This window comes from Colobus angolensis, unplaced genomic scaffold (genome assembly GCF_000951035.1).
Source record: "Colobus angolensis palliatus isolate OR3802 unplaced genomic scaffold, Cang.pa_1.0 Scaffold690, whole genome shotgun sequence".
Taxonomy (NCBI): Eukaryota; Metazoa; Chordata; class Mammalia; order Primates; family Cercopithecidae; genus Colobus; species Colobus angolensis.
Genome location: NW_012120599.1, coordinates 49,553 through 62,161, shown reverse-complemented (window position 1 = coordinate 62,161; position 12,609 = coordinate 49,553). Strand labels below are relative to the sequence as shown.

At 45.0% G+C, this 12,609-nt stretch overlaps 2 protein-coding genes across 2 annotated transcripts in view; one reads left to right on the top strand and one right to left on the bottom strand.

Annotated features, from left to right (window-relative positions):
- The window catches only part of CHMP5 (charged multivesicular body protein 5), a 17,981-nt gene extending 17,607 nt beyond the window's left edge, over nt 1-374 (bottom strand). The window contains exon 1 of the mRNA XM_011926539.1: nt 49-374. The gene's annotated coding sequence lies outside the window, so the exon portion shown is untranslated. The remainder of the gene's footprint in view (nt 1-48) is intronic.
- The window catches only part of BAG1 (BCL2-associated athanogene), an 11,316-nt gene extending 445 nt beyond the window's left edge, over nt 1-10,871 (top strand). The window contains exons 2-8 of the mRNA XM_011926547.1: nt 1-317; nt 2,385-2,513; nt 4,034-4,116; nt 6,474-6,587; nt 8,671-8,778; nt 9,969-10,031; nt 10,590-10,871. Coding sequence (XP_011781937.1) covers nt 1-317; nt 2,385-2,513; nt 4,034-4,116; nt 6,474-6,587; nt 8,671-8,778; nt 9,969-10,031; nt 10,590-10,676 — 901 coding nt within the window. The 3' untranslated portion in view covers nt 10,677-10,871. The remainder of the gene's footprint in view (nt 318-2,384; nt 2,514-4,033; nt 4,117-6,473; nt 6,588-8,670; nt 8,779-9,968; nt 10,032-10,589) is intronic.
- Nucleotides 10,872-12,609: the final 1,738 nt, after the last annotated feature.

The following is a 12,609-nucleotide window of genomic DNA, read 5'->3' as shown; positions in this document are numbered from 1 at the left end:
TCGGCGTCCACCTGTCCGGGGTGCTGCCAGCGGGCATGACCGACCCACCAGGGGCGCCACCGCCGGCGCTCGCAGGCCGCGGATGAAGAAGACCCGGCGCCGCTCCACCCGGAGCGAGGAATTGACCCGGAGCGAGGAGTTGACCGTGAGTGAGGAGGCAACCCGGAGCGAAGAGGCGGCCCAGAGTGAGGAGGCGACTCGGGGCGAAGAGATGAATGGGAGCCAGGGGGTGACCCGGGACGAGGAGGCGACCCCGAGCGAGGAGGTGACCAGGGAGGAAATGGCGGCAGCTGGGCTCACCGTGACTGTCACCCACAGTGAGTGTTGGGCGCCGGGTGGGCTCCTTGCTGGCCCCGAAAGCCCGGCGGAGTCTGTGGGTTTAGTCACATGTTCTCCAGAAGCGTGTGACCTTGCGCTTGTCCTGGCGTCCGGAAGTGAAGGGGTGGCCTGCCCCTCCACACTTGTGAGTGTTTCTCGTTAGGTGGAACGAGAGACTTGAGAAAAGAAATAAGACACAGAGACAAAGTATAGAGAAAGAAAAGCGGGCCCCAGGGGACCCGAGCTCAGCTTACAGAGGACCCACGTGGGCACCCGTCTCTGAGTTCCCTTAGTATTTATTGATAATTATCTTTACCATCTTAAACATAAGGGAGTAAATCAGCAGTAAGACATAAAGATCTTTGTGACCTGAATAAGTTCAAGGAAAATGCTGTGCCTTGAGATGCATATGCAAACATCTCCATAAACCTTTTAGCAGTATTGCTCCAGCAAATCCCACCTTATTCCTAAAAGCGGTTTTCTCTTTGCTCAGTAAACAAAGCACACAATGGGTTTTACACGGAGATGTTCCATTGCCCAGGGACGGGCAGGAGACAAATGTTTTTCTCTTACTTGAGATTAAGAGAATGGTGATGACCTTTAACCACAAGCAGCCTTTAGGCACTTGTTTAACAAGCTTTAAACCTTAAGTCACCACAGCACATATCTCTTGCAAGGACAAAGTTGGGGGTAGGGTCACAGATTAATAGCATCTCAAATACAGAACCAAGTGGAGTCTCTTAAATCTACTTCTTTCTATATAGACACAGTAACAGGCTGACCTCTCTTTCTTTTCCCCACACGGAAGCGTGGGTTCTTGGTTGTGTCCGTGGAACTGTCTTTTGTACATTTTTCCATGTGGCCGGTGTATTTTGTCTCTGGCCATTTGTGCGATCCTGGGTGTTCAAGTTTGTCCGGGCTTTACGTCGTGGGCCTGGTTGTGTTTGTGTGCCCGTGCAGTTATTGTGGTCTTTGTGTCAGGCATATATTTGGCCATGTGGTCTACGACTGCTCCGTGTGTAATGAGTCAGAACTTCGTGCCTGCGGTGGTGCTCCTCATCTGATGAGTGCCTTCTCCGTGTGCGCCACTTGAGTTGGCTGTGGGTCCAAGCGTTGTACTCTGGACACCCTTTGGGTCTGCCTACTGTTGGAGTTGACACACAACCAAATGAAGTCAGTACACCGGAGAGCTAAGTCCATGAGGTTTCCCCAGAACCAGCTAGGGGAGGCTCACGGGTCTGGGAATCTGGAGACCCGGGTTCTGCATCCTGCAGTTTTGAGTGACCTTGGGATGGACGGCTTCTTTCTAAGAATCCGGTTTCTCCTCTGTGAAGTAGATTTGGTAACCCTGGCTCCCGCTGACCTCATGGAGCTGTTGGGGGAACCAAACCTTGGTGTAATGTACTGGACACAGGCTCTCTCCTTATTGTCCACATCCCTGGAAAAGAACTGGCATCTCTCCTTCACAAAGAAAGGCTCTGCTGTTCGTATTCATTTGTCTGTCTACTTAGCACCAATCATGGATGCACTCAAGTGTGTCCAGTGGGAGAGGCAGAGGAAAGCAGTCACTTGCCCCTTACAGCAAGCTAGACGAGACCAGTACAATACAGGGTACAGGGCAGTCAGGCCACAGGAAGCAGATGGCTTGTGATGAAAAAGGTGGGCTTGGGAATCAGCTAGATCTGATGTCAAGTTCTGATTCCAACAGTTGGGTCTCCATAGGCAGGCCTTAACTTGCCTGAGGTCACAGTTTGCTCATCTGTGAAATAAGAAGTAATAGGTAGATCTATTTCGTGGGGTTTTTCTGAGGATTAAATTTGATTATGCGTGAAATGCCTAAAATGTTAGCTGATATCATTCATATTGTTAGTTATTATAATAGAGGAAACAGAGATCCTTGAGGAGGTCACCAGAGGAAAGCTGGGCGGCATGGGGGCAGGCTTTTGTGGAGTAGGTGGCATATGAGCTAGGCCTTGAAGGCTGGGTAAATAAATGTAATAAAGTGTCACCCTCTATTGGTTTGTGTGAAAAAATCATCTTTGTCAAATGCGTTTCTTTCTCCCCAGGCAATGAGAAGCACGACCTTCATGTTACCCCGCAGCAGGGCAGCAGTGAACCAGTTGTCCAAGACCTGGCCCAGGTTGTTGAAGAGGCCATAGGGGTTCCACAGTCTTTTCAGAAACTCATATTTAAGGGTAGGCATTTCTTTTTCTTTTTTTCTTTTTTTTTTTTTTTGAGACAAAGTTTCACTCTTGTCGCCCGGGCTGGAGTGCAATGGTATGATTTAGGCTCACTGCAACCTCCGCCTCCCGGGTTCAAGTGATTCTTCTGCCTCAGCCTCTCGAGTAGCTGGGATTACAGGTGCCCACCACCATGCCGGGCTAATTTTTGTATTTTTAGTAGAGACGGAGTTTCACCATGTTGGCCAGGCTCGTCTCGAACTTCTGATCTCAGGTGATCCACCCACCTTGGCCTCCCAAAGTGTTGGGATTACAGGTGTGAGCCACTGCGCCCAGCCAAGGGTAAGCATTTCTTTTCCAGCTTTTCCTTATGGCCAAGCGACAGTTTTAAAACTGCTTAACTTTTCCTAATAGTCACTCTTTTCAAACTGGGACAATTTTTATTTATTTGTTTATTCATTCAGTTCTTCAACAGATATTTATTGAGGAACTGCTAGGTACTGGACACTTTCAAACATCTGGACAGGTGTCAGATTTGAAGTCTTATGATGATGGCAGAAATCTCACCATTTTTGATGAAGCTCGTGGGCAGTCTTCCCTGGCTAGGTTAGATCATCTTCCCATTATATGTTACCGTGGTACTCCCTGCTGTTTTTGCATCACTTCTATGAAATTACTATTAAATAATCATTTTATTAGTTGCTTAACATCTGATTTCTCTGTTAGAATAACAGCCTCCGTGAGGGTGGAGATACTGCTGTGTTTCCAGTGCCTCACATTGTTCTGACTCAAAGGAGGTTTTGAACAAACTTACTGGGGACCTGGATGTGGTGGGCTCAGTGGATGGATGATGCTCATTTCTGCCAGGACCCACACCCTCCTAGCCCCTGTCCCTTGTCTTCCCACTCCCCTGAGAACCCATTATTCTGGTATCCACTGGAGAAAGACTTATCCCATTGGGTGTCAGTCATTATAAATAATTTAGTAATAGGCATTTTATTTATATTTCATAATGTAATGTATTGTCTTTAATTTTTAAAAATATTTTATTTCTGAATTATAAACACAATAGAAATTCATGTTTCAAAATAGAGGAATGCTTGAAAAAGATAATGTTCCCCTGGATAAAACCCCTCTATAACACTGGGTCATCAGCATTCATTGTGGCATTGAAGTTTCTTGCAAAAAATGAGCTTTAATGCCTATTGTAGACTGTAATGCCTACTGAAGACTTTAAAGTCTTCTGTAGTATGGTTCATCAGCCCCCGATGCCTGAATATTTGGCTCTTTCCAGTTTCTCACTAATATGAAAAGGTTGCACTGAATATTATTGTATAGTGGTTACTGTGGAGTCACATGTCCAGTTATTTGTTGAGGATGAATATGTAGAAATGAAATTACTGGGTCACGGCACCCTCTAAAAAGATACCAATTCTCATTAGTGAACACACTTGTCTATTTCCTGTATCGTGCTGAAATTTATTTTCAGTGTGGTACAGTTATTACAAGTTGGCCTACCTTTCTCCTCTTTTTAGGAAAATCCCTGAAGGAAATGGAAACACCATTGTCAGCACTTGGAATACAAGATGGTTGCCGGGTCATGTTAATTGGGAAAAAGGTAAATTGCTTTTTCCATCAGAAATCCTCAGAATCAAATGACTGAAGTCTTTTATACAGGTTTTGGTTTAGAAGACCAAATTGGGGGCCGGGCGCGGTGGCTCAAGCCTGTAATCCCAGCACTTTGGGAGGCCAAGACAGGCGGATCACGAGGTCAGGAGATCGAGACCATCCTGGCTAACACGGTGAAACCCCATCTCTACTAAAAATACAAAAAACTAGCCGGGCGAGGTGGCGGCGCCTGTAGTCCCAGCTACTCGGGAGGCTGAGGCAGGAGAATGGCGTGAACCCGGGAGGCAGAGCTTGCAGTGAGCTGAGATCCGGCCACTGCACTCCAGCCTGGGTGACAGAGCGAGACTCCGTCTCAAAAAAAAAAAAGGAAGAGCAAATTGGGGACCCAGATTCTGCGTTGATAAAACCCCTCTCTAAACAAATACAATCTTTATTTGTTTTATAGGATTACCAATTTTGTTGTTCTCATACCCTCCTGCTCCTGTTGGTTAGAACTTTTGCTCTAAGAAATAGGAGCCGTTGTGCTGCCTTAATAATATGTTTTTTGTTTTGGTGGTAGAATCTGGGTCTGGTTAAAATGGTGCCTGGGACAAGTCTCATTCACTTGGAGTAGAATTAGCAAGAGTCTGGTGTTAAAATAAACTTGTAGATATTAAGAATAATCACTCTGTTCCAGTTCAGGAGCCTCTCTCCCTTTAACCAACCTTTTAACTAAAATCTCCCACAAGGGAAAACCTTTGACTGGAAAGAAAGGTTCAGACTAAGAAACTGAGGGGAAAAAAAGACAGATGAGGTCAGCAACCCTTAAGGTGATGAGAGAGGGCTGTGGCCAGCCCTGCATTGTGACACAGCGAAATTACTGAGCAGATGAAGTTCCCTTATTTTGAGTGAGGTGACTGAGTAGAGAGAGGGCAGAGATTAACAAAGTGAAGGCAAAGAAAATCTAATCCAGACTTGGAACTGCCAGGAGACTGGAACTCAGGACTTAGCTACAAAGAGGAATGAATAATTTGGGATAGCATAACTAAGCAGAAAGCTGCTAGACCTCTCTGTCAAATGTTTACCTGAGAGAAGGGGGAAATATTCTAAATTTCTTGCTTCAGGGTCAGGGAGAATGGTGATGGGGAACAGGCAGAACCAAGGAGTCAAGTTTGAAGAAACTATAGGACTTTTACGTGGAGCTGACACAGAGCTTATGGAATGAAGTGTGAAGTCAAGGAGGGCACCATGGCACATACCTGTTGTCCCAGCAAGTTGGGAGTCTGAGACAGGAGGATCACTTGAGTCCAGGGGATTGAGGCTGCAGTGAGTTATGATCATGCCTGTAAACAGCGACTGCACTCCAACTTGGGCACTGTAGTGAGACCCTATCTCAAAAAAAGAAAAGTCTGAAGTCTACTCTACCTCTTTTGGACTGTGTGATCACATGTTACTTTACTACATTAAGCCTCAGTTTCATCATCTGTAAAGCAGCAGTACTTCCCTGATGGAGTTGTGGTAAGGCTTAAAAAAATAATATAGGTAAGGTGCTTAGGGTAGTGTGTGGCATGTAGGAAGTGTTCAATAAAAGTATTCATCGTTGTTAACCAGCATCATGTTAAACAGGAGAGCTCAATTGGAGGCTGCCATTTAGGAATTCCATTTAAAGGAATGGTAGAATTCCACCTGACTTGCCATTCTGGACTCCTCACAAGTGTTCACTGAAATGTGATTACCTTCCAGGCTTCAGTCTTGGTTGTTGATCAGTCTAGGGCTGAGACTGAATCTGGCAGTTGGATTGTCTCTATTCTCTGTACCCAAGCTGTCAGGGCCCACACCGGAATGTTTGCCTAACACCTTCTCTCTAGTCTGGAGTCTTTGTAGATGGAAAACTTGATGTATAACCCTTTGACTTGATTTCCAAGAAGCAACAGAGTTAAAACCATTATTTCTAGGTGAGTGGTTTTGTGCAGCTGTGGTCAGGTATTTTTCCTGACAGAGGCTACTGTTCTTGTTGATTGCTTTTTCTTTTTTGGGGGGGGGTCAGTCTCGCTCTGTCACACAGGCTGGAATGTAGGTGCACGATCTCAGCTCACTACAACCTCCACGTCTCAGATTCAAGCCATTCTCCTGCCTCAGCCTCCTGAGTAGCTGGGACTACAGGCGCCTACCACCATGCCCGGCTAATTTTTTTGTTTTTTTCAGTAGAGACAGTGTTTCATCATGTTGGCCAGGCTGGTCTCAAACTCCTAACCTTAAATGAGCTGCCCACCTTGGCCTCCCAAAGTGCTGGGATTCAGGCGTGAGCCACCACACCCAGCCTGTTCTTGTTGACTGTTGGCTTTGTTTTCTTCTTAAACATTTTAGAACAGTCCAGAGGAAGAGGTTGAACTAAAGAAGTTGAAACATTTGGAGAAGTCTGTGGAGAAGATAGCTGACCAGCTGGAAGAGTTGAATAAAGAGCTTACTGGAATCCAGCAGGTAACTCTCTTCATGGACCTTGACTTTCTGCCTTGTATCAGAGCTTCCTGGATATAACTTGTGGTTAAGGGGACAGGCTCTGCAGTCAGACTCCCTGGGTTCAGATCCTAGATTCACCCTTTCTCTTACTGAGAACAAGTTTATCTTTGCCTCAAGTTCCTTATCTGCAAAAAGGGAATAATGGTGACATTTCCCTCTTAGGATTGTTGGGAGCATTAAATAATGTAGATTGAGCTTGACACATACTAAGTGCTTTATAAGCATTTATTGTCATAGTTATTGTCAAACCCCAGCCAGCATCCATTTATGCTCACAGGAGAGCACCTGCCATGCTAGGATCATGAATTGTCTTAACAAGTAGCTTCTCTCTGTCTGGGCTGTTGTAATGTGTTTGGCAAGGCAAATAACATTTTGTTGGTTTATAGAAGGTCCAAGTTGAACATGATAGTGGGGTTGGAGGGGGTCATCCTATTCAATTCCTTATATTAGAGATGGGGTACTGAAACCCAGTAAGGATTAGGACTAGCTCAAGACTACTTATTTATTTTTCCTTCTCATTGTGTAACATTAATTGGGGTGTGTTTGTGTTTTGGTTTTTTTTTTTTTGAGATGGAGTCTCACTCTGTCACCTAGGCTGGAGTGCAGTGGTGCAATCTCAGCAGCTCCCTGCAGCCTCTGCCTCCCAGGTTCAAGCGATTCTCCTGCCTCAGCCTCCCGAGTAACTGGGATTACAGGCGCCGCCTGCCACCACATCTGTCTGATTTTTTCGTATTTTTAGTAGAGATGGGGTTTTACCGTGTTGGCCAGACTGTTCTCAAACTCCTGACCTCAAGTTATCTGCCCGCCTTGGCCTCCCAAAGTCCAAAGTCCAAAAAAATCCAAAGTCCAAAAGTCCAAAAAAACCCAAAGTGCTGGGATTATAGGCATGAGCCACCATGCCCGGCCTATATGTTTGTGTTTGCCCGGCCTATATGTTTGTGTTTTAATTACAGAATACATGCTGACTGTACAAAAGTTTTAAGTACATGTATAGGCACTAATATGGAAAATAAAAATTATCCATGAGGCCCCAACTCAGAGATAACCATTACCGAAGCCTGAAATACATTTTTCATCTTAAAAAAATTGATATAATGTTATATACACTTTATAAACTATTTTTTTTGGATAAAAAATTAAACATTTTCCTATGATGGTATTTTTCAAAGCTTGCATGCATTTCATCTTGTATAAATGTATCATTTACCGAGCCAGTTCTGTATTGTTCATTTAATACTATTTTTACCATTATGTGTAATGCTTCTTTGACTATCCTTGGACGTAAATCTTTTTTGACCATTCCTGGTTTTTTTAGTAGAATAAATTCTTTGAGTTGGAATTGTTGGTTGATGTTTAAAGCTCTTGCTACATGTTGTGAAATCTGTATCTGTAGCTCTTGGCTGTGATAAACATCCTCAGAGATCCCTGCTATCCAACTCTTGTCACCAGCTAACTGGTCATTAGGCCAAGCTATGTGAGTGAACCATTAGACAATTTGATAAAAATAAGCACTGCTGCCATTTGTTAGCATGTGTGTGTGCCACAAGTTAGTGACACATGTACATATATTCCCTTTACCTCACAGTAACCCTCTAGGGTGTGGGTATCATAATCTTCATTTTTAAAATGAGAGTACTGAGACATGAATAGGCTAAGTAATTTGCTTAAGATCACAAGTTAGTAAATGGCAGTCAGTTTTCAAGCCTAGGCTTTGAAGACTCTAAGCCTCTGCTTTTAACATCTGCCTCTTGTGCGCAGGTATACACTTGTGATTGGGGGCTTCACTGGCACCAAGCCTCAGGAGGGAGGCATTTGCAGCCACACTGGGTCATGCGAAGTAGAGCAGACTGCAACCTGATAGAATTCTTGGACTGGCTCACGGCCAGTCTTTTAAATTTTTCCAAGAGATGAAGTTGTGGATCTGAAATGTGGCCTGGCCTGCCAGGGCTATGGTGGACTCAGTGTGATCGCTTCAGTAGTATTGTGGCATGGAGTTTTCCATCAGCCTCAAAGAACCCTTGCAGTAATGCATTATTTCCCACAGGGTTTTCTGCCCAAGGATTTGCAAGCTGAAGCTCTCTGCAAACTTGATAGGAGAATAAAAGCCACAATAGAGCAGTTTATGAAGATCTTGGAGGAGATTGACACACTGGTAAGTAAATATTCAGCTGAGAAGAACTAGTTTTCTTTGTCTTTATTTCAGTCACATTCACTCTTTCAGTAATGTACTCTCCTATTGTCTGAGCAAACCCATCACTTGAGAATATTAAGCATCTACTATTGTGTGCCAATCACGTTGCTTGGTCCTGGGTGAATGCACAATGATAAGACAGTTCCTGCTTTCTAGGCACTCACAGCCCTCCAGTATAGGACTTTTATCATTTATACTTATGTTTGCCAGTAGCATCTGTAATCATCATGAAGCTGGGACCCAAGGAGTCCACCATCTCATGGTCAAGGAAACAGGTTTTCACTTTCTCTGATACTCTTGTGACTGATAATTCTGCAGGCCTCATTACTTACAGAGGATTCAGCCAGACCCAGATCTTATGAGGCTGCTGAAACATTAACTCAGGAGTTCTCTTTTGCAGATGATAGTAATGATATCTCTAGCCTGAGGCTTCATTCTTGAAGGTGAACTGTACTGTGTGTTTCTGTTGGACAGGGTGGGTGTAAAGAAGCAGCAGCGCCGGGTGCGGTGGCTCACGCCTATAATCCCAGCACTTTGGGAGGCCAAGGCAGGTGGATCACAAGGTCAGGAGATCGAGACCATCCTGGCTAACACGGTGAAACCCTGGCTCTACTAAAAACATAAAAAATTAGCCGGGCGTGGTGGCGGGCACCTGTAGTCCCAGCTACTTGGGAGGCTGAGGCAGGAGAATGGCGTGAACCCAGGAGGCAGAGCTTGCAGTGAGCCGAGATCGCGCCCCTGTACTCCAGCCTGGGCGACAGAGCAAGACTATGTCTCAAAAAAAAAAAAAAAAAAAATAGCAGCAGCAGGCACTTTTGAGCCTCACAATGAGCCCGTGGTCTGGCCAGGGTAGAGTATTCATACAAATGAAACAATAAAAAAACAAAGTCTGTGTTACAGATGAGTCCCTACAGCCCAGACATGGAGAATACAGGGAGCTTTTATAGGGACAAGAGCCATGGAAAGGCAATATAGGATACAGACTCAGGGAAAGGGTTCCTGAAAATGGACATCTCATTTACATTGGTGATCCGTGACCTGTTTTGTATACTGTGGGTGTTTCTTATGTGTTCTCATGTCATTTTCACTGAGGATTATTTGTTACATGTTTACTATTTACTAACTTGTATTATCAACTTACTCTTCCATAGATCCTGCCAGAAAATTTCAAAGACAGTAGATTGAAAAGGAAAGGCTTGGTAAAAAAGGTTCAGGTGAGTTGTGTAATAGTGCACAACAAGGCGTAATATGTTAATGTGTAGGTATGCATGTTTATCTGTTCAGAGTCGGTAGTATAGAAGCATGGTGTGTGGTATAGGCTTGTTTTGGTTATTACTTATTTATCAACAGGAACCCCGAACGTCAGAGAAGAGCCTTATGTCCCTGTAATTATATTTGAATTTAAACTATTTAGGGAGGAAACTCACTGGAGAGCAGACAGGGCTGACACGTTACACAATTCCTGGAGGCAGTATTCATGCATACAGTGCTTCCTGCGATTGTTCAGTTGCTGTGCAGTGGCCTTGTGGCAAAGCTCCCTGCCTTTACTACCTTTTAGGGGATTGCTGGCCTAGAGCATGGTCAGAATGATGGTCCTATGCTCCCTCCCTCCCCTTACCTTGGAACCCAGGCCAGTTGCCCATCTCCATTCATGCACAGTCTGTTTTGAGTCTCAGCCATGGGTTCCCCAGAATGGCTAAGCAAGAAGCCTTGTGTGGGCAGTGGTTGGCTATCCCTGGATGGGCCCTTACTGCCCTTTGTGTATTTTCTAGGCATTCTTAGCTGAGTGTGACACAGTGGAGCAGAACATCTGCCAGGAGACAGAGCGGCTGCAGTCTACAAACTTTGCCCTGGCCTAGTGAAGTATGGCAGAAAGAGGCTGTGCTGCCCTGAAGAAGGGCACCACCAGCTCTGCCGTCTCTGGAGCAGAATTTGCCTGATTTCTTCAGGGCTGCTGGGGGCAACTGGCCATTTGCCACTTTTCCTACTCTCATCCGGTTCTCAATGAAAAAGTGTCTTTGTGATTTTGAGTAAAGCTCCTGTCTGTTTTCTCCTTCTGTCTCTGTGGTTGTGCTGTCCAGCAATCCACCTTTTCTGGAGAGGGCCACCTCTGCCCCAATTTTCCCAGCTGTTTGAACCTTTGGATGCTTTCTTTGGGCTGGTGAAAGCTCTAATTTGCCTTGGGCTAGTTTCAGGTTTATAGGCGGCCCCAGTCTTCAGATACATGAGGGCTTCTTTGCTCTTGTGATCACGTAGTCCCATAGCTATAAAACCAGAATCACCAGGAGGTTGCACCTAGTCAGGAATGTTGGGAATGGTCTAGAACAAGGTGTTTGGCACATAAGTAGACCACGTATCCCTCATTATGACCTAATTCCAGAACGTCTGGCTGGGTTGTTGGTTTCTAGACTTTGTCCTCACCTCCCAGTGACCCTGACTAGCCATGGGCTATGAGATATCAGGGGGCCATTCCTTTGACGGAGCCTGTGGTTGATGCAAGGCTTTCTTGTTCCCAAGCAAGTCTTCAGAATGTTAGAACCCAGTGTTGACTAAGTCTGTGCTTGAAACCGGGCCAGAGCCATGGCTTAGGAAGGGCAAAGAGAAGGCACCAGAATGAATAAAGCAGGCAAGTGGTGAAGCCAACCATAAACTTCTCAGGAGTGACATGTGCTTCCTTCAAAGGCATTTTTGTTAACCATATCCTTCTGAGTTCTATATTTCCTTCAAGGCTGTTCTATCCATTTTGTGGACTGCCCCCCACCCCATCATTGTTATTAAAAAATTGAGGCCTGGCACAGTGGCTCATGCCTATAATCCCAGCACTTTGGGAGGCTGAGGTGGGTGGATCGCTTAAGGCCAGGAGTTTGAGTCCAGCCCGGGCAACATAGCAAAACCCCATTTTGCTTAAAATAATAATAATAATAATAATAATTAACTCAGCGTAGTGGCATGTGCCTGTAATCCCAGCTACTGGGGAGGCTGAGGCACGAGAATAGTTTGAACCTGGGAGGTGGAGGTTGCTGTAAGCTGAGATTGTGCCACTGCACTCCAGCCTAGGTCACAGAATGAGACTCCATCTCAAAAAAAAAAAGAGCCGGGTGCAGTAGCTTCTTCCTGTAGTCCCAGCTACTAGGGAGGCTGAGGCTAGAGGATCACTTGAGCCCAGGAGTTTGAGTGTAGTCTGGGCAACACAGCAAGACCCCGTCTCTAAAAATTTAAGTAAGTAAAAGTAAATAAAAAGGAAAAAAAAAACACCATTTATGTGCTTATCAAGTAGAAGAGTGTTTTGCTTTTTTTTTTTGATTAATCATTTGATAAATCATTTCATGGCTGTAGTCATAATTTATGCTTAATAACATTGAGAGTAGCCTTTTGTGCTAGAACTCTACCTAAAACGGTCAGTTGCTGTCACCCCATTCTTCAGCACAGTGCGCCGTAGACAGACTTCTAAAAGGCCACTCTGAGACCCCCATCATTTGGCAGAGAGAGTCGTTGAAGTCTCAGGAATTTAGGACTGGATAGGTTAAGACCTCAGACAAGGTGGTAGAGGTGGACTTGTGGACAAGGCTCAGCTTCCAGCCCACCGCACCCCAACTTTAATCAGAGCGGTTCACTATTGATCTATTTTTGTGTGATAGCTGTGTGGCGTGGGCCACAACATTTGATGAGAAGTTACTGTATACCGAACTGCCGAACACTGTTCCAAGTTGTTCATATATATTAGTCATTTAATTCTCACATAACTTCAGAAGTAGACAGATATCCTTATTTTAGAGATGAGGAAACCGAGAG